Here is a 21,974-nt window from a genome sequence, read left to right as displayed (position 1 = left end):
CTGTGTGGGAGAAAGGAGGGAGGATGAATTAGGGAGATGAGAGAGGAGGGAGGAATTTTATAGTGTGTAGTGTAATCGTCTATTGAGACGCAAACCAGCACATGATCCCACCTCGTTGTCGTGGTCATCTGGATTGAGATTGAGCTCCTCCGTCTTGACTTCGCCCTCGTCGTCTCTGCGTCGATTGAGCGCCAGGGACTGGTCGATCAGTAGGGAGTTGTACATGGGCGACACGAACAGCTTTTCCGTCGACGCTAGACGCTCGCACTTCGGGGTCCATATGTGCAGGGTGATCCACGTCTGGGACAGAAGCCAGAGCAGCCACACCCAGGCGTACTGCCAGGGAGAAAGAAAGGGGTCATGATGTAAAACTGAAAAAAGGCAAGGGCGAATGGGAATTTCTATCAAAAACTATTTTGGAGAACTGAATACAAGAATGAGAATAAAAGAAGAGAAAATAAACGCCCTGGAGCATCCTAGCCGACGCTGCTTACATCGTTGTTCAAGAAGTCGTGGAGGATGTCGCCGTTCTTGCACTCCCAGAAGAGGTACGACGGCATGAACTGGAAGGAGCAGGCGGTGTCGAAGCGCAGGCCGCACATGGTGATCAGGAGGGAGATGGACACCGGGATCGTCAGGTTCACGGGGAAGGCGAAGCTGAAGCCCTGGATGCAGATCTTGCAGGCGAACTTTCCTGTAGGAGAGGAAGGGGCGACGATTTAGCGGAAGCTTTAAGGGGGTTACTAAGGGCACTGAAGGGTCGGGTCACTGAGGCTTTCTGAACCGAATGAGTGTGAATCGGATTCGCAGAGGTGTTTCAAAGTTTTTGGTTCTCTTGAGCCAATGGTTGATATCTAATCCATTTTTTAAATGGAAGAAAGGAAGACAAAAAAAGCAATGATTAACCCCCCCCCCTTCAATTTGTTAGACTATCAAAAAGAAAAGAGATATCTATGAAAAAACTCACCAAAGATATAACAGAGCCAAGCGCAAAGGACCTGGACGAGGAAAACGTAGATGGGTGTGTACTCTGAGGAAATGATGGCGAAGGTCTCCTGCAGGGGCGCCACTGTCGAGAAGTCAGGGATGGTGTCGCCGGGGAGCGTCTCGCGGATTTCGGTCACGTTGATGACGTGGGCGCTGAGGGAGGAAGCTAGGTTTGAGTGGGACGAAAGGGTTGGAGATTCAGGCTCTGTTGGCCTCAGGTAGAGGGCTAATGCAGATGAAAGCTGTAATAACCATGTTTACATATATATACCTACTTATAAATATGTATATATACATGTGCGTGTGTATGTATGTGTGTGTGTGTGTGTGTGTGTGTGTGTGTGTGTGTGTGTGTGTGTGTGTGTGTGTGTGTGTGTGTGTGTGTGTGTGTGTGTGTGTGTGTGTGTGTGTGTGTGTGTGTGTGTGTAAATAATAGCATCCTCCGTCTCTCACCCGAAGGCCTTTCCGACTTCGAAGAGTGTGCTGACTTTCTGGAGTCTGGTGCTCATCGAGAGGATCATGATACCGAAGAACAGAAGCATCTTGAACACGGACACGAACATGTAGCAGAAGTAGCGGGTCCTCAGCAGCCGCTCTTTGATCCCTCCATAGTACTTGATCAGAGCTGTTTGGGTGGAGGGAAAATGGGAGTGAGGAAAGGAGTTCAAAGGGAAAACAGAAAGGAAGTTCATAACTATTACGACAGCCTTTCCGCTGCGTTCAAATACAAAGATATATAGATTCCCATTACAATACAGATTCTATTCTCTCTTCTACCCCCCCCCCCGTAAAAGGGGGAAAAACAAAACAAAACAAAATATGAAATAGGGAAAGCCGACCTACTCACTGAAGTTACTCTATACATGCAAGGACAATTCAGTTAAACAGAAAAAAAAAGATGGGAAACAAAAATATACAAATCAAGAGGGAGAAAATCACACTACTCACTAAACTTACGCCAAACGCCTGAAAAAAAATCGGGAACCAAAAGAAAGCAAGAGACCGGAAACGTAAAACTCCGCCCAACTCACAGAACTTGGAGTGGCGGTCGACGTAGTTCTCCCACCAGCCGAAGGACGTGAGGAAGATGGCGACGGGGATGAGCCAGACCCGCCAGGCGTTGGGGTCTTTGCCGTACTCGACGATCGGCCAGACCACGAAGCCCGTGAGCTGGCAGGCGAGGGCGAGCAGGTCCATCAGCACCTTTACGGCCACCATCGACTCCTTCTTGTTGCGCGAGAGGAGGCCTGAGATGAAGGGCGGCGAGGTTAGTTGTGGGTGTGGAGGCTTGTTCATGATGTTTCATTATTCGAGTTTTTCTTTAAAGATCGTGGCCTCTTTTATGTCCCTTTCTTCTCCTCCTTTTCCATGTTTGTCTACCCCCTTTCCTCCCTCTCCCCTAGTTCCTCTACCCCCTCTCCTCCCTGTCCCCCAGTTCCTCTACCCCCTCTCCTCCCTGTCCCCCAGTTCCTCTACCCCCTCTCCTCCCTGTCCCCCAGTTCCTCTACCCCCTCTCCTCCCTGTCCCCCAGTTCCTCTACCCCCTCTCCTCCCTGTCCCCCAGTTCCTCTACCCCCTCTCCTCCCTGTCCCCCAGTTCCTCTACCCCCTCTCATCTCTCTCCCCTCGTTCATCTACCCCCTTTCCTCCCTCTCCCCTCGTTCCTCTACCCCCTCTCCTCTCTCTCTCCTCGTTCCTGTACACCCTCTCATCCTTCTTCCCTAATTCCTCTACCCCCTCTCCCCTCGTCCCTTTACCCCTCTTTCCTCCCTGTCTCCTCGTCCCTCTGCTCCACTCTCCTCCCTAGTCCGTCTACCTATCTGTCCTCCCTTCCCTCTCATTCCTCCACTCCCCTCTCCTCCCTTTCTATCTCGTCCCTCACCCCTCTTCTTCCCTTCCTCCTCCACTTACCCTTTCCCGCTCCTCCCTATATTTCCCCCCCTCCTTTACTTACCGAAGACGCCTGGGATGAACGCGACGCAGTTGGTCAACATAGCGCCCTTGATGACGTCGAGGTCAGGCAGCACCAGGTAGACGAGGAGCGCTGTGCCCGCGGTGTGCATGCACTCGAACACCATCACCCAGAAGAAGTCGCCGAAGAAGGGCCGCTTGAGTGACTGTTGAGGGGGAGGTGTTGGAATAAATTTGTTTTAAGAAAAGAATACGTATCTGTATTCTTTCGAAAATTGTTTATTTCCTAATCATAACACATTTTTGACGATCGAACATGTTAAGCAAAAACACACAAAGGTAATACATCCCTAAAATTCAAACTTACTTTATAAGTAACACACACACACACACACACACACACACACACACACACACACACACACACACACACACACACACACATACACACTCAAAAAACAAAAACAAAAGAACACAGAAACCCGCCCCTCACATACCCCTACAATCATACCCACACGAGAACCTTCTAAAAAAATCAACCAACCAATCAATCAATCAATCAATAAAATCAATCAACTCAACTCACCTTGAAGACGCACATCCGCACGGACCTGAAGAGCGTGCCGGCCTCGGGGACGATGAAGCACAGGAGGATCATCCAAGCCCATACTACGTTCTCCTCCTCGGGGATCGTTGCCACGTAGTCCTTTTCCGAACCTGAAGGAGACGGTGAAGAAGGTCTGGGTCAGATTGAGGGGGACTGGGGTGTGTGGGGTGGCTTATGGCGATTGAGGTGGAGGGGGACGAGAGGGGGGAGTGCCAGGGGGAGGATTGAGAGGAAGGGAGTCAAGGGACGGAGGAGGAGGAGGAGGAGGAGGAGGAGGAGGAGGAGGAGGAGGAGGAGGAGGAGGAGGAGGAGGAGGAGGAGGAGGAGGAGGAGGAGGAGGAGGAGGAGGAAGAGAAAGAAGAGGAGGGGGAAGAGAAAGAAGAGGAGGAGGAAGAGAAAGAAGAGGAGGAGGAAGAGAAAGAAGAGGAGGAGGAAGAGCAGGAGGAGGAGCAGCAGGATGAAGAGGAGGAGTAGGGGGAGGATGAAAAAAATACTGAAGATGTAGAAGAAAATTTACAAAGAAGAAGAAAAACAAAATAGTGGGAACATGAACCTCCTGATACGAATAAACAACAAATCAAACAAAACAATACATTTGAGGTCAGAGAGAAATGCACAAAAAAATACAAAGAAATGACGGAAGATTTAAGAAGAAAGTAAAATAAATCGCCATTTTCTCTTTACTATCACATTTTCCCCCGGAACTTCACCCGGAAAAACTGGCATTATTTGCATTCCTTTGTTTTCCTCCGTTTCGTGACCTTTGACCCTCGAGATGCGTTTTCGACGGGAAAGATGATGGTGGTGCTGATAAAGATGAAGATGATGGTGAGTATATAGTGATGGTGATGGTGGTGTTGGTTTCGGTGGTGGTGAAGGTGAAGGTGATGGTGATGGTGATAGTGATGATGATAATGATGATGACGATAATAATTAATGATGAAACAGATGGTGAAAGGGCATAAATGAAAGAAGAAGGAGAGCCAAAGAATGAAAAGAAGTCGAACCTACGAAACAAATGTTGATGACGACCACGACGAAAATAAAAGAAAAGAAAGAGAGATAATCGACAACAAGCCACGGCACTTGGAAAAAGTGCAAAAACTCTCAGAAACGCAAGTGAAAAAATGACCTTATATTGCACTTAGTGTCATAAGGTCATGCTACTTTCAGAGGGTATCATTAGCTTCAGGACTGACCTTTGTAGAAGTAACTGGAATAGTCGACATGTTCACCTCCCCCCCTCTCTTCCTCCTCTAACCCTCTCTCCCCTCTCCCTAACTCACCAGCCACTCGCTCCTTTAAAGCCCTTCCTCCCTCCCCCCCACCCCTCTTGCACCCTCTGTAGCACAGCAGTGAAGCACCCAACCCTTTCTCTTACTTTGTTTTTCTTTTTCAAACTTTTCCCAGCGCTTCCAAATAGATACTTAAAATAAAAAGAGAACTATTTCTCTCTCCCTTCTCTCCCCCCCCCTCCCCTGTCTCTCGGCTGTAGTAACAGACCTCGCGTGTCTGGTAGTCTGGGACCTCTCCTTTGACCCCTAGACGGCTGGCAGCTCTGTGACCTTGACTGGATCGAGTGTGGGTCACTTTGTCCCTCCGTCTACGGACTTTTCGACTTTTATGTATTGTGACACTTAAAACCTCTTATGTTTCTTCTAAATAATCCATATATTTTCTGCATAATACCCTACCTACCTTGTATTTTTATCTTTTGTATCTTCTGTATCTTAAATTCGGCTTTGTATTTTGTACCCTATGGATCTCATCTCGTATCCCTTTTTGTTTTTTTCATTTTTTTCTTCTCCTGTATCTTTCTCCTCTTGAATCACATCTTTAAACATTTATATTCCTCCTTGACCATAGCTTTTTTTTGTCTGGTCGTACCGTTGTATTCCGATCGAAAGTAAAGTATTGCACATGAAAGCGTCGCTCTTGGTTTTGACTAATTTTATCAACTAATTTCATTGATTTCTTGAAGTTCATGATCTATGCTGTACTTTTAAAGAGTGTATATGTTTGTGTATGAATACGACTCGATAACGAGGTAATAAGCACATATGGTAGTGATGTGGTCGTTTTCGCGTTTGTATTGTGTCGTTTTTTGTGTACGACTGCCTGTGTGGTGGTGTGAAATTTTGTTATTTGCCTATATTTTCTTTGCTTTGTTGGTGTTTAATTATCAAGGTAAGGATACTTACGTGAAAAAAATAACAACTGAATTCCGGTAAAATGAAATATAAATTAACATATCTTTCTGAAGAAAAAATAATAATCCAGTGACAATTGACCTTTGAGATTAATATAAGGATTCCCATGAACTTAATATGATTATAGCGGATATAGCGGTTCCCCTGACCTGGTTGTCGGGACCGCCAATTCACTTCCTGACTGACTGACCTGTTGGCCATCAGAGCTTAGGTCACACTATTCGGAAATGTCACTCGCTACAGCTCACCGGAGAAGAGAGGGGTAGTAAGAGATGGAGGGGGAGGGGAGGGGAGATGAAAAGGGATAAATGGAGAATGAAAGTAAACAGAGAGAAAAGGGATAAATGGGGAAAGAAAGTAAACAGAAAACTGGAGAATGAAAGTAAACAGAGAGAAAATGGATAAATGGGGCAAGAAAGTAAACAGACAGAAAGGGGATAAATGGGGAAAGAAAGAAAATGGGATAATTGAAGAAGTTAAGCAAACAGAGGGAAAAAGGATAAATGGAGAAAAAAGTAAACAGATAAAATGTGATAAATGAATAAAGAATAATGAAAGTAAACAGAGAGAAAACGGACAAATGAATAATGAAAGTAAACAGAGAGAAAACGGACAAATGAAGAATGAAAGTAAACAGAGAGAAAAGGGACAAATAAAGAATGAAAGTAAACAGAGAGAAAACGGACAACTGAAGAATGAAAGTAAGCAGAGAAAGGGCAACAAGTCAAGGATAAGAATCAGCAGAACGACGGAAAGGAAATTGAATAAAAAAATGCAAGTTTGTACCGGAAATTTCAACGAGATGGCAAGTAGTTATCCTCCAAAATCGACCGCGCTCCCTTTGGCCAGCTCTTGCCTCCGACCTCTGGCATTCATCTGACGGTGGACTACGTATAACAGGTGTCATTAGGCGGTACAAATATAGACGTTTCCTTTGTGATTTTCTGCAGTTTAATGTCAGGGTTAAACGTCGTCGAATCAAGTGCCTATCAACGTTCGGGACGACTCTTTTTGAGAATGAATAGAAAAAATGTGAATATACCCATAAGGCTGTCACTTATATATCCGAGAACCCCCCCCCCCCGCGAATATATATATATGATTATTATTTTTATATTTAGTCAACATCAGCATTTTTCCTCTCAGCTCGCCCTCTCACGCCTGACGGGGATGTAGAGCGCTGACTGAAAGTTGAAAGAGTTGAGAACTGACCTTGTAGGGGAGCCTCGGGGCATCTTGACCGGTTCTAAGACCTGTCTCGTAGCCCCCCTCTCCTCCCCTCCATTCCCTCCCACCCCTTCTTTCCCCTTCTCCCCTTAGTTACAAGCTGTATTTTGTTACCAAGTGTGTTTTATGGCATCAGTGACTTGTTTTGTTAACTACAGTTTCACGTTAAGGTGTTGGGATGTTGTGTTTCTCTAGGCTCCATAGCACGCTTCTTCCCCAATTCTTTGCGAAGCATTTCCTTGTCGTATATAAACTTTCAGAGCATCTGCCATCTACCATTAAGGTTCTACTGCTACCTTATACCACCTGATCACTCCTTTGACGTTTTCCGTCCTTATCCGGAACTTCGAATTATTAAGCAGAATAAATCGCATTTGTATATACTTTTAACCCATCGAGGTCTCAAGCCCCCCCCCCCCACCTTCCTCTCTTCCATGTTTAGAGGATATGTTCTGCTATCGAACAAAGGAACACACTTGAACATAATTGACCCGGTTTTTGTTCACCCCCGCAAATGAACAGTGTAGACAGATTAGATTGAAAAAATAACGTAAATAAACAAAAGTGAAAGAAGAAGTCTAAAGGCAAGCAATCTTCGAGATAATTCCAGCATGACGCCTTGACGGTAATAACACGAGCGCTAGGGGATTATCACCTTTACGGTAACCCGAAACAACAAGTATTTACGTCATCGATTAAGAATAGAACATAGGACAATTTTGCGGAAAATTTAAACGTGATGTTTAACTAAGGGATCACAGATGAAGGCAAGAATATTTTATCTGTTTATCATCAGGGAGCCACGCAGCGAAAGAGAAACGGACGCAACGGTAGGCCAACTGAAGACTGCTCTTAAGGTCGACAGTTGCATGCGAGGGTCGGGACGGGGGCGGAGAGAGTGAAAGTCTTGAGCTCTCGACCGTCGACTGCCTGAGGTACGATAACAAGAATGTACTCACGAGGTCCCAGACGACTATTCATTGTCTTGAGTTATATGTAACATTTCCTCGAGTAATAAAAAAACGAAACAATTGTCAATAAGAATTTTTAAAAAGTTTGCAGTCGCCTTTCCCTTCATTCGAAGCTGAAGACGAACAATAAGCACGGTCAGAAGGCAATCAAGAGATCGTGAGTGTTCCGTTATTTAGTTACGGATTATCTTTTATGTGTTTTGTGCTGTTAAAAATACACACTGAAAAATATGTATAATATATATAGCTAGATCGCGCCCTGCCTCGTGGGATTGTTCATGCACGCAGGAATCCACGAACTCACGAATGGAGCTCAGCTGCTTTACTGAGTCCTGGCGTGTATGTGTGTGTGTGTGTGTGTGTGTGTGTGTGTGTGTGTGTGTGTGTGTGTGTGTGTGTGTGTGTGTGTGTGTGTGTGTGTGTGTGTGTGTGTGTGTGTGTGTGTGTGCGTGCGTGTGTGTGTGTGTGTGTGTGTGTGTGTGTGTGTGTGTGTGTGTGTGTGTGTGTGTGTGTGTGTGTGTGTGTACGTGTGCGTGTGTGTATCATAGCATGCACGCATGTGTGTACACCAAAGAATGTGTGCGCCTCAGCTCCTCGCGCTGTGTCTATGTGAGTGTTCGTGAGTCGCCACCAGGGAAAGTGGGACGCCCGTCATGCATTCCTCGACCGTCATGTAAATTTGGCCCTTCGGCCCATGGACCGAGAGGCCAAATTCCCTCTACACGCAACCAACTCGCGACTGGTTTGCTTTTCGGTCATTTGTTTGTGTCTTGATGAACTAGACGCTTTGTGGCTCTCTTCGCCTCCCGTGGTTCACACGCCGGAATCATTGGTCAACTTATGTTATAGTTGCGCACACATACGCACACGCACACGCATACACACACACACACACACACACACATACATATACATATATATATATATATATATATATATATATATATATATATATACATATATATATACATATATACATATACATATATATATATATATATATATATATATATATATATATATATTTATGTATGTATGTATGCATATATATATATATATATATATATATATATATATATATATATATATATATATATATATATATATATATATGAGAGAGAGAGAGAGAGAGAGAGAGAGAGAGAGAGAGAGAGAGAGAGAGAGAGAGAGAGAGAGAGAGAGAGAGAGAGAGAGAGAGAGAGAGAGAGAGAGAGAGAGAGAGAGAGAGAGAGAGAGAGAGAGAGAGAGAGAGAGAGATAGATAGATTGATAGATAGAAAGATGAATGATTCTGCAGAAATATTTCCATTGACGTGGTAGGAAACAGTGCAATACCTTAATCTAGAAAAAAAAAATCATGTGATAAGAAAAAATACATATTTCGAAATGATGGATAAGCAACATAACGTACAGCAATAACTACATGATCAGTCTTCACCAGACATTTCTATCTCGTTATCTCATACTACTTAAGTCGTTATCAATCCCCTTGCATATGAAAACATCACAAAACGTATGTAGTTATTGATTAAAAAGATAAAATTCGGAATCAAAATCGAATTTAAAAGACATTATGAAACATTTATAAAGATTCGACATAGATTGTAAGAGAAATTAACATTCCTACTTTCTTCATATTTTCACAAAAAATGACAATTCTTCAGCAAACGCCAAAGAAATAATGCAATTCGAACGTCGATCACTGAACTATATAGAAGAGCATACGAAGAAAAGCGCAAATAACCCCATAAATATAACACGCTGAATACATGTCGGAAAACATTGAACGCTTTATATTGCAAAACCAGGGCAGTGCGATGTCAACACAGGTAACAGGTCAGCCAACGGGACAGTAACAGGTAGTTGGTTAACAGCAATGGGTTATATAACAGGTTGGGTCTTTGGCAAATTTGGGGTATCAAATCCTCCCCCCTACTTCTACTGCCCAGTGACCTTGGTCAGAGGGGGAGAGGGGGGAGAGGGAGGGGATGTTAACTTCGCCTTTATCTTTTAATTGCTACTTTCCCCTACAAGAAAACGACTATATGGAGACGGAATTGAAAGTGCTAATGACAAAGAAAGATACTCGTCTTAAAGTATAAATCTAAAAAAAATATCTAAAAACGAGGTAGAAAATATAGTTCTCATTTCCCCCGCTAGGTGCCCGCCACAGCAACCGCTAACTCCGCCCGAGAGATATAAAAATAAAATAAAACTGGACTGCTCGGGCCCTATGTATTTCTATTTTCTTTACGAACGTCTTCATAACCCTTCGTCCATGCGCTACTCTTACTTCATCAGCGCTCAGTTCTGATCTGAACGAAATGCAAAGGGTATAGAGCGAAGACTTTCAGATCCCCGTTGCTTCTCAAGGACTACCGAAAGGTCAGTTTCGGGCCACACCTTCGAGACAGAGGACTTGCTGCCGATGCTCCGATTCCGAGCGAGGTTCCGAAGGGAGGGAATGATTTCGGGGAGAATTGCTGACAAAATGGACGAACAAGGAGCATAAAGCGCGTTCACATACATACGTTAACTTTTGCAAGCAGATTTAATATACACACACACATTCATACTCACTGAAAAAATAGCCAGAAAGAAATTTACAACCTAACACACACGCGCGTGAGCACATGCTAACAGGAGCGCAAATAAAATTCTCGTATGCAACAACAAAGAACAATAACATCATCTATATGCATGGCAACAGTATCAAATTTTCTAGTGAGATTCACACGTTTGTTATGTCTTTTAGAGTGTAGCGACTGAGGGAGTAGGAAAAAATAGAGGGAAGGAGGGCGAGAGGAAGGGAGGGAAGACGGAAAGATGGGGAGAAGGGATAAATGGATGGATGGATGGATGGATGGATGGATGGATGGATGGATGGATGGATGGATGGATGGATAGATGGATGGATGGATGGATGGAGAGAGAGAGAGAGGCGGGTTAGATGGATGAACAGAGAGATGGATAGAGGGAGGGAGGAAGGGAAATATATATGGAGAGAGAGACAGATTATAACAACGATAATAAAAATGAGAAAGGAGAAGAAAGAGAGGCATTCTAAGCCCTCAGTGTCCCAAGCGGACTTTTCGCTCTCCCGCCGAACCGGAATCCAAAGGGCGAGGGGGGAGAGGGGGAGAACCTCATGGAAAGGGAAATGACGCGAGCTTTGAAAAGGGAATGTGAACGAGCAAGAGCGGCTGCAGAGGAGTTGCAAAGAGGTCACGAAGGCGGGGCACGGCTGGAGGAGTGACCTTGTTTCTCTCAGCTCATTCGACCGCCTCCAACGACTGCCGCGCCGCCACGTAACGATGGCGAAACCCGCCTGACGTAACTCCCGATCGGGTTCTGTCGAGTGCAAGAACCCTTTCGCACGGGACTAATCATGCGTCGGTGGGTTGCATAATGTGCGATCGTACGCAAATGTGCTTAAAAAATGTTTTTATGCGGAGACATACACACGAACACACACACAGACACACACACAATAGGGCCACATTTACGTGAGGCCAGACATAAACAAATCGATCCACATTCAAATCCACACACACTCACACACACACACACACGCATTTTCAGGGAAAAGAGGCAAAGGTCAACCAAAAGGAAATTGAAAAACACTTAAGAATGAAGAAACGAAGAGAAACTCAAGCTTAAGACAAAGGTAATTCGTCCAGAGCCGCTTGTTTTTGCAACATCTGCTTTCGCCCTTTGAGACGGTTTTATTCCGCTCTTTTTCATTATTAATAAATTCCTCACTCAAATATGTATTTCCCGACGATGGAAAGCACTTGAAAAAACACATTTTGATTTAGAAATGATTTAAAATATTTAATGAATGATGATAATGATAATATACACGATGCGTGAGAGATCCACCCTGTATATAAGATTCAAATGGCTGTTCAATTTCAGGCTTTTGGAGGAGGGTGGGGACAAGGGGGACGAGGGGAACGAAGGGGAGAGGGAGGAAAGGATGGGAGAGGAAGGAAGAAGGGAGAATGGAGGGTAGAGGACAAGGGGAGGGGGGAAAGGGAGGGGAAATGTGGGAAAAGGGAGATAATGGGGAAGCAGGGAGAGAGGAGAGAGAGAGAGGGCGAAGGGGGAAAAGGGGAAGAACTGAGGCAAGAAGGAGGAGAGAAGAGGATGAGGTAAAAGGAAAGATGAGAAAGGGAAAAAAGCGGGAGAGGAAATCCTACCTCAACCTATCCAGTGAAAGTGAATACCCACGCCAACCCCGTAAACCCCTGCCAACCGCTTGCCCTACCTGCTGCCCTGCCCTTCTGCCCTCCTAACCTATTCCCCCCCTTCTCCTATCCGGCGACCCTTATCCACGACGCCTACACTCCTGCCGCCAAAGCAAGTGTCCGATAGAGCAGCAACTTTTCCTTGGAAGTTTCTGCATGTTAGTGTTATCGCTGTTATCTTTCGTGTGTCGTGCATGTTCTCTAATCATCCGTTATCATTTGTAAAAAATATAGACATGTTACAAATCGCATATAACTATCCGTTTTCTTTGTTTAATCAACTATGTCTATCTCTTCTTTATCTTGCTTATTCTTCTGTTTGTCTTTTGTTTATCTTAAGGACATGCAGATAAGAGGAAGGGAGGGCAGGGGGATAGAAGGAAGGGAGGACATGAAGATATGAGGTTAGGGTGAATGGAGGATAGGAGGATAGGAAGAAGGGAGGACAGGAAGATAGGAGGAAGGGAGGACAGGAGGATAGGAAGAGGAAGAGAGACAAAGGAGCGAGATCGGGTTCGGGGGAAATCCAGACTCCTTGAATGGAGACGCGGGTTAGGTTAGGAAAGAAAACGGGCTCCGTGTTCGTTTTCTGTTGGGAATATTATCATCGTATTTGAATATCTGTTTCGTCTACTTGGGTTGTTAATTATTTCTCATTGGAATAAGTGCTGGGTGATATTCATTCTTTTTTGTTTGTTGTTTATTTGTTGCTGTTAACATCTATCCGGAGTGATTCGGCAAGGGAACAGGAGGCAAATTTTCGTTATATTTTGTGTATTGACTCTTTCTGTGTGAGTGTGTATGTGTGTATGTGTGTATGTGTGTGTGTGTGTGTGTGTGTGTGTGTGTGTGTGTGTGTGTGTGTGTGTGTGTGTGTGTGTGTGTGTGTGTGTGTGTGTGTGTGTGTGTGTGTGTGTGTGTGTGTGTGTCCCTTCAAATCACTTGTCCCGTCCGTTTATCTGCGTATGCGTGTGAGAATGATTGCGTGTGCGCGCGCATGAATTTTCGCACATACCTGTGTGCGTTTGCGCGTGCAAGCGCGTGTGCGTTTTCTTAGCCGCACATTTGCGAAAGCCGGAAGTCCCGCAGCGAACACGCGGAAGCCAGCAAAAGAGATCCGGAGTAAGTGATCTTTGTTTCCCTCGTGACAACCGCCTCTTGGCGCGAGGTCATGGGAGCAGGAAGGGGGGGGGGGCGAAAGGAAGCGAAGGTAGGCAAAAGGGTGGGGGAAGGGGGGGGGCGAATGCAGGGAGAGAGCGCCTGTGAGTGTTGCTCGCCGACTCTGCTTCGCTTAGAGTCTGCTCACCTGTCTGCTGTTCAGACTGTCTATCGCTTTATATTCACAAGCCAGTATGTCCATGTCTAATCTACATCTGTCAGCAGTCCAGACTCTCTCTCTCTCTCTCTCTCTCTCTCTCTCTCTCTCTCTCTCTCTCTCTCTCTCTCTCTCTCTCTCTCTCTCTCTCTCTCTCTCTCTCTCTCCACCCACCTATGCAGCCATACCAGCTAAAGCAAACATGCCAGAAAAAGACCCCTCTCCTTCTCCCTCTCCCTCCCCCCCCCTCACCCCGAAAATGCCTCGTAAACTTAATAACACGCGCTGATTCTGCTCCTTAATAAGGGGCAGGAAAGAAGAGGAGGTGAGAGGTGAAGGGAAAAGGAAACACGCCAGTCACCGGCTTCGTGTGACAAAGGAAGGCAGAAAAGCACCTCGTGTGTTTGTGACGTTTGATTTACGTGAACGCCTTGATATATACGTGATTATATGCATATAAACATGTATAAACGCATGATAACACACGCACACATACATATAATCACTGCAAAGTCTCATACACGGACGGACAAGTACACAATTAAACGGACGCAGGAAATTAAGACAGGCATTTTAGCTTCGAGACATTTATATCTGATTTCTTGTTATAGCTGGGGCAAGGTCTTTGCTAGGTTGCCCTGTCCTTTAGTGTTCTTTTCGTTTCCTGTCTTTTGGGTTTATGTCCTGAATTACTATTGCTTGGGGGCATACATGTTATTTGTTTTTGTCTGCCTTCATATCTGGTTTTATGAGTTATCCTTTTCTTGGGCATAAATTTTCTTTGTCTGCCTGTATATCTGATTCTGTTTATTATCTTTCTCTATGTGTGTATCTCCCTTCCTGTCTCTTGTTCCGTCCGTCCGTCTCTCTCTCTCTCTCTCTCTCTCTCTCTCTCTCTCTCTCTCTCTCTCTCTCTCTCTCTCTCTCTCTCTCTCTCTCTCTCTCTCTCTCTCTCTCTCTCCCTCCCTCCCGGCCTCCCTCCCTCCCCCCCACCCTCCCCATTCCCTCCCTCCCTCCCTCCCTCTCTCCCATTCCATCCCCTCCTCCTCTCCGTCTCTTAACGGAGGTCTCAGTCACTGCAATCAACCTAATCGCATTGCAGAGATATAATCGTGATTCGCGCACTCCTGCATCCCGTTTTCCGTTGGAGGTGACGTCAGCATCGCCTTAAGATGTATCGCCAGCATCCCATTGTAAACTTTATTGTTATCATGTCAATTTCTCGTCCTTCTATTTTGCTTCATAATGAATAGTTATCACAGCATATATATATCTTCATTTATTTTATTGCATTTCATGGCCAGCAGATACAAAATTGCTGGAATGGCATTAATCTGAGAGGAATCTAATTAAGAACGGTAAGTCTGCAATAAAAAGATGGAAACTGAATCTTTCTGAGTTTCGTATTTTTTCGCACGAAGAAAGGGGTCTAAGCGGAGGCTCTGAGAGGGGCGACAGAGGCGGTGCGAAGCAGCATTCTAGCGCAAGGTCGATTTTTTTCCTCTTCCTCAACCCCCCCCCCCCCTTCAACATAATTCTCTCTCTCTCTCTCTCTCTCTCTCTCTCTCTCTCTCTCTCTCTCTCTCTCTCTCTCTCTCTCTCTCTCTCTCTCTCTCTCTCTCTCTCTTGCTCTTTATATATATATATATTTTTTTTTTTTTTTACTTTAACCTTATTTCTTCTCTTACTTGTTTATCCGCCTACCTCCTCCTCTTTCTTTCTCCTCTCTATCTCACTCTCTCTTATCTGAACTGATGCTGTTATTATTGAGATTCTCTCTCATACACACACACAGAGCTTTACTGAAGGGTAACGATATAACTGTTACACAAAAGAATCTAATACTGTGAGGATGCGAGGAAAACGGTTCGAGGAATGCGAATGAGTATAGTTGTGTGAGAGAGAGAGAGAGAGAGAGAGAGAGAGAGAGAGAGAGAGAGAGAGAGAGAGAGAGAGAGAGAGAGAGAGAGAGAGAGAGAGAGAGAGAGAGAGAGAGAGAGAGAGAGAGAGAGAGAGAAAGAGAGTATAGAGAAACACAATAAACATATCTAAGAGACAAAATCAAAGAGAGAGAGAGACGAAAAAGAACAAGAAAAGAAACGGAAAAAAATAAGAAAACGATGAAGACCAAAGCAAGATGCAGAGGAACATGGAAGGAGCCCAAGAGAGTGGTAAAAGGGAGAACGCGAATGTAGCCGAGTAAAATCTTCGTGGATCCCGGTCGCGCTCCACCGGGCGGCCTTGCCAGTCCCGTTACCACAGGCTGGAGGGTGGGGTTTGGGGGGGGGGGGTGAGATAGTGACGGCCGAGCAAGTTTTAATGGTGACGGTGACGGTGAATTCAGTTTATAGTGGAGAAGCTTAATAAATCGGGAGAGAAGAGGGTGATTGTGACGGTCGATCAAGTTATGATGGTGATGGTGGTGGAGAATCCAGGCTTACAGTGATGGGGATTGATGTAACGGGAGGGGGAAAGGGTGATAGTGTCAGGCGGTTGGTGATGGTGAATCTAAATGCGTATAGCTCACTGTATCGGCAGAAGAAAGAGTAATAGTGATGGCTGATCAAGTTACAATACTGATGGTGAGGGTGAATCATTGATGTATTGGGAGGAGAAAGGAAGATATTAAGATGGAAATTATCCCATTTATAATCGGAAGTAACCATAAAGTACAAAATAAAACCAAATAAATAAATATAAAAGGAACATACTATAATAAAAATGAGATAAATATCTATATAAAACCAGACATAATACAAAATGTAGATGGTAAGAAGTAGAAGTAGTAGATGAAGGAGAGACAGGGACGACCAGACCAGTCGTTCATGGGGGGGGGGGTAAAAGGTAGGGGGGAAGGGGACGCTTGGTCAGGTGGGTTTAGGACAGGTGGGCTGTGAGACGGGACAGGACTAGGCCAACTTCAGGTAGCTTCAAAGGAAAGATAGGGGGGGTGAGATCTTGCAGCTTGATGGAGGTTGACTGAGATTCATGCTTATCTACACGTACGCACACACACACACACACACACACACACACAAACCTTGAAACATCAAAGAAATCAAATGGAATAGAATCTAGTCATATCCCAGACAATTTTGGCTTTAGTTAAGTAGCAGTTCCGGTAAAGCGGTGAAAGGAGAGTACCCCCACCCCCCTTCTCCCCCTCCTCTTTTATCCCCCCTCCTATTACGCTGCTTCTCGGCGTGAAAGTGTCAATTCAAATCCCTTGTAATTATGTAGATATCAGGAGATTGAGCCGTGCGCATGACAATGAAAGTATTCTTACAGAATAAAGAGAGAGAGAAGCTGGAGGTTACTTCCCTTCCTCCTTCTTTTTCTTCTTCTCCTCCTTCTCCTATTCCTTCTCTTTCTCCTCCTCCTCCTTCTTCTTCTTCTTCTTCTTCTTCTTCTTCTTCTTCTTCTTCTTCTTCTTCTTCTTCTTCTTTTTCTTCTTCTTCTTCTTCTGTTTCTCCTAATTATCCTTCTCCTTCCTCTTCTCTTCTCCTTCTCCTTCTCCTTCTCCTTCTTCTCCTTCTCCTTCTCCTTCTCCTTCTCCTCCTCCTTCTTCTCCTTCTTACTCCTCCTCCTTCTCCTTCTTACTCCTCCTCCTTCTCCTTCTTACTCCTCCTCCTTCTACTTCTTACTCCTCCTCCTTCTCCTTCTTACTCCTCCTCCTTCTCCTTCTTACTCCTCCTCCTTCTCCTTCTTCCTCCTCCTCCTTCTCCTTCTTACTCCTCCTCCTTCTACTTCTTACTCCTCCTCCTTCTCCTTCTTACTCCTCCTCCTTCTCCTTCTTACTCCTCCTCCTTCTCCTTCTTACTCCTCCTCCTTCTCCTTCTTACTCCTCCTCCTTCTCCTTCTTACTCTTCCTCCTTCTCCTTACTCTTCCTCCTTCTCCTTACTCTTCCTCCTTCTACTTCTTACTCCTCCTCCTTCTCCTTCTTACTCCTCCTCCTTCTCCTTCTTACTCCTCCTCCTTCTCCTTCTTACTCTTCCTCCTTCTCCTTACTCTTCCTCCTTCTCCTTCTTACTCCTCCTCCTTCTCCTTCTTACTCCTCCTCCTTCTCCTTCTTACTCCTCCTCCTTCTCCTTCTTACTCTTCCTCCTTCTCCTTACTCTTCCTCCTTCTCCTTACTCTTCCTCCTCCTCCTTACTCTTATCCTCCTAATTCTTCTTCTTTTCCTTTTCTCCTCCTCATTCCACTTCTTCCTCCTCCTCTTAATTCTTGTTCTTGTTTTTGTGCTTCTTCCTCCTCCCTCCCTCCTTTTTCCTTCCATTCCTCGTTCAGCGCATTCTTCCCGCCTGTGACTTGGACGGGAAATCAAAGGTCGAGCGAGGCAGGAAATGGCTTCGAGCTCGGGGGGTGGGGTTGGGGGGTGGGAGGGGGTGGTTCTTCACTCCGTCATTAGACTTTCACTGGCGGGAGCACGACGGGTTTCGACGTTGCGCCACACGTACACACGCACGCACGCAGGTACGTACGGTACGTGTGCACGCCCAAATGGGCATTCACATGTAAGTGTGAGAAGATACTTGCACCGATATACATTACTGCGCATGTGCAGTTATCATGGAAAGACACACATACATACACTTACATGCACTTACATACATATATTCATATGAAAAGCTTTTTGTATCCAATATGGCCACGATTCTAACAAAATTCCTCGCCATCACTTTACCAGACATTTCTGAGACTCACCTCCCCTTCCCCCCCCCTTCTCCCACCCCTTCCAAGGCTGTGACTGCATGATCATAAAAACCTTTCTTTGTCCGATCAGGAATTCTTTCCCTCACTCTCACTCTCCGCGTCTCTTTGTGGGCTCTCCTCTCCTGGATCTCCTTTCCTCAATCCTCCTTCTGAGCCTTCTCCCGCTACTACTTCCCTTCCATTCCTTTCCCTTCCTCTTTCTCCTCTTCTTCTTCTTCTTCTTCCTTCTCCTTCTCCTTCTCCTCCTCCTCCTCCTCCTCTCCTCCCCCTCCTCCTCCTCCTACCCCTCCTCCACCTCCCTCCTCATTCTCCTTCCAGTGCAGTCACCTCACTCCCGTTTTCTTTCTCCCTCTCTTCCACTGTTCGTAAAGGACCAGTGGACGAAGAACAAGTGAAGTAATTTACTTCGGGTTGTTATTTTCTCCTTAATTTCTTTCCTCTAATTCCGTCATTTTAACTTTCCTTCAGTTTTCTGCCTTAGTTCTTCATTTCGTCTTATTCCCTTCTTCTTCCCTCGTGTTCGGGCGGTTCTGTTTAACCTTGCCCCGCCAGAGAACGTTCGCACGTCGGACATTCTTTCCATTTTAATCATCGTCCTACCGCTGCCCTTACTGTTCTCCTTCCTCAGAGCAGTTATTGCCTCTCTCCCTCCCTCCCCCATCTCTCTCTCTCTCTCTCTCTCTCTCTCTCTCTCTCTCTCTCTCTCTCTCTCTCTCTCTCTCTCTCTCTCCCTCTCTGCCTCTTCCTTAGAGTATGAAAATATCTAAAAAGCAGTATGCCTGCCACTGAAGGATCTTATATTCCTGACCGCTGACCACGTCTTAATAGTGTCTAAGCTTCTCGAATCTCCCCCTGGTTACTCCGCCCTGGGAATACCCGTGTTAAATCCGGATTGGCCAACAGGGCCAGTACTGTCTTCTCGCTCTGAGCTCCGGGTTACGCTAGAGGACGCCCGACATGGGTGAAGAAGCAACTAAGTGAATATACAGCTCTCAGGTCTTCTTCTCAAGACATTACACGTAAAAAATCATAATTTCAAAATCATTTCCCAACGAAGAAGAGAGGAGAAGGGAGGAGGAGGAAAGAGGGAGGGGGTGAAAAACGAGGGAGAGGGGAGGAAGGAGATAAGGGAGGAGGAAGGAGAAGGGAGGGAAGAGGGAGGCGAGGAGGAATGAGGGAAGGGGGGAAGGAGGTAAGGGAGGAGGAAGGAGGGAGGGAGAGAGGAAAGAGGGAGGGGAGGAAAGGAGGAAGAAGGGAAAAGAGTAAAGGAGGAAGGAGAGAGGGTAGGAGGAAGGGAGGAAGGAAGTAAGGGGGAAGGGAGAATGAAGGAGGGAAGGGAGGAAGGAGGGAGGGGTGGAAGAAAGAGGGAGGGGAAGGAGGGAGGGGGGAGGGGGATGACGAAGCAAGACCGACGCAATCAGATCGAAGGTTGAGTGAACCGACACAATTGTCCAGTCGTTCAATCGTTCACCTCGGCGCTGACACTCACGTTCATCCAGCCACAATGCGGCCCGGATTACAAAGAACATAAATGTTGATTTGCACTGTTAATGGAACGGGGAGTCGACCTGAATAGGAGTCGTTGCTTCAACTGAGTCTGTATGATGTTTCTCTTTGGGTTATCAGAATGGAATTATTAAACGAAGGAATGAGAGAGAGAGAGATGAAGCAACCTCAGGCATCCAAGAAGCGGACGAGGAAGAGACAAAGGAATGGCCGGCGTAATCGCACGATTTTCCGAAACCACATTAGCTTTTGTTTGTTCCGCCAACACCACTCATTTACACCCCTTTGCCTGCGCCACCTATATTCCAACCGCACAACCACACCCGCAAAAGACCCAGGTAAAGAATCTGTGGTGTTGTAAAGGCCACTTGATGACAACGGCTGGCTATGCTCATGGGTGTGGCGGGGCGGTGTAAGGCCATTCTGACATAAATATAAAGTGGAATCTCAATCATCTGAAGAAATAACGTCCAAGTATATAGAAACCTTTGAAAAAAAGACAGAAATCACAGAAGGACGAGCCTAACAGCAACAAAAGGATCCCCTCAACCACTCCTCTTCCCCTTCCCTCAATCTCTTCTTTTAATGACTCGCCACTCAAGGACGGCGCTGATCTGTAGTTAGGATCCTAATTAGTATAATCTAGGCAAGGGAAACGATACAAAGGGGTAACGACCAGGCAGGCGGAAGCAGGCGAAGGCAGAGCAAGAGAGAAGAACAAGGGGGTCGTTGCTGCTTGCGCGCCATCTGCTGTCGCTGTCACCATCTGTCGGGGGGACACTGCACTGCGGCCTCAATAAGAGGTGATAATGACGGAACATCTTGAGGGAAAAGACACACTATTATCCCCGGAACATGCCTGGTAATGGCAGTCAGACGTTTTAAAACTGACAGACGTAAAGAAAAAAAAACAAGAAGAATGAATCAGGTGAAAGATAGACATCTGTAAGTGTCGAATATTCAAATCCTGCGTGTCATCAGACGCGTCAGCAATGTGAAAACTCCACAGTATGCTATCTAAACGAGAGCAATTAAAACTCCCGATTCAAAAACTGGCGCCAAGACCAGAGAGCTAAAAGTGGACCGCCGTAGAAAGTTTAAAAAGGTAAAAGCGTGACCGAGAGAGGGAGAGAGAGAGATTACTAGAAGCTCGATCGAGAGTGACCAGTTTGCAACGGCGGAGCGAGAGCCAGTTGAGGGAGGCAGCACGGCAAGGGGGAAGCGAGGTGCTAAACTATAGTAGATCTTTAGGTATCAGTCGATGTCTGATTCTAGGGGATGGATGACTGTTAGATGCAGAGAGAAGTACAGATTGCACTGATTAATTAGGAGAAACAAAGATACATTGTACTTTTTCCCGTCATGATTCTTGAGTTTTGTTGTACTGCATTATAAGTATCTAAATGATATAAAAAGTAAGCGAATATTCCGGTAATTAAGAGGCTTTGGCAACACCAAACGATCGTCATCGTCGTCAATCATTAAAAAAAAAACAGAAGAAACGTTTCACTAATAGACATCCTATGTACAAGACTCAAAGACACTTGCTTATTCAACTACCCTTGTCCCAAAACACATAATTATCGTTCACGAAGGCTGCAGACACAAGCCTCCAACGGGCCGTAAATAATTTCTCCTTATATTTTTTTCTTCAAATGACTTGTTGGTTTACCTTTGCGGTTAGGACGCTGGGAGAGAAAAAATGTATGTAAAAACAAAAAATGTTTTGTGTCGAATATATATTTTCGTTTGTCCTTCTACACCAGACCCGTTCGTATTACTCTCTACCACGAAAAAGAACAGAAAGATTACCATTACCGCCAAAACAGCAGGAGAGAAAGAGCGGAGAAGGGGCGTGGTCACACCTAGAGCCCTTCTGGCCTTCCCTAAATACATAGGGCAAAAAAATAGGACTTGCTCTTCTCTCCCTGGACGCCCATTACTCGCCTGTCACACTTACATTCTTACGCCTACGAGAAACAGACTAAGACACTAAGGAGAGTTGTGGTTTTAGGATGGATGGAGAAGAAGGGGGATGGAGAGGGAGAGGGAGAAGGAATGGAAGAGGGATAGGGAAAGGGAATGAACCAATAACAGACACCTGTTTCACACATTCCTTCCCTAAGCTCAGAATGAAGCATGAAACACCCCTGTCCGACGGGCGAAACTGCGACTCAACGAAGCACTGCTGTTCCGGGACACATGGCAGCCAGAAGGTCAGCCATTGTGCGGGGCAGCGACTAGAACAGCAATAAGCCACACCTTTTTGCACCCCCCCC

At 45.6% G+C, this 21,974-nt stretch overlaps 1 protein-coding gene across 10 annotated transcripts in view; it reads right to left on the bottom strand.

Moving 5' to 3' along the window:
* kkv (hyaluronan synthase-like protein kkv) overlaps positions 1-21,974 on the bottom strand; it is a 68,428-nt gene that overhangs the window by 21,708 nt on the left and 24,746 nt on the right. For all 10 annotated transcript variants that reach the window (XM_086539904.1, XM_086539905.1, XM_086539908.1 and 7 more), the window contains exons 5-11: positions 3,483-3,613; positions 2,940-3,102; positions 2,019-2,234; positions 1,441-1,612; positions 968-1,140; positions 495-694; positions 112-336 (exon numbers count right to left, since the gene is read on the bottom strand). In XM_086539904.1, the coding sequence (XP_086396030.1) occupies positions 112-336; positions 495-694; positions 968-1,140; positions 1,441-1,612; positions 2,019-2,234; positions 2,940-3,102; positions 3,483-3,613 (1,280 nt within the window). The remainder of the gene's footprint in view (positions 1-111; positions 337-494; positions 695-967; positions 1,141-1,440; positions 1,613-2,018; positions 2,235-2,939; positions 3,103-3,482; positions 3,614-21,974) is intronic.

Source organism: Penaeus japonicus, unplaced genomic scaffold, assembly GCF_977035675.1.
Source record: "Penaeus japonicus unplaced genomic scaffold, GWHDUDI00000001_assembly GWHDUDI00000009, whole genome shotgun sequence".
NCBI classification, from domain to species: Eukaryota; Metazoa; Arthropoda; class Malacostraca; order Decapoda; family Penaeidae; genus Penaeus; species Penaeus japonicus.
Note: the sequence above shows the minus strand (reverse complement) of the source record. Positions and strands in the feature narration are given on the sequence as shown.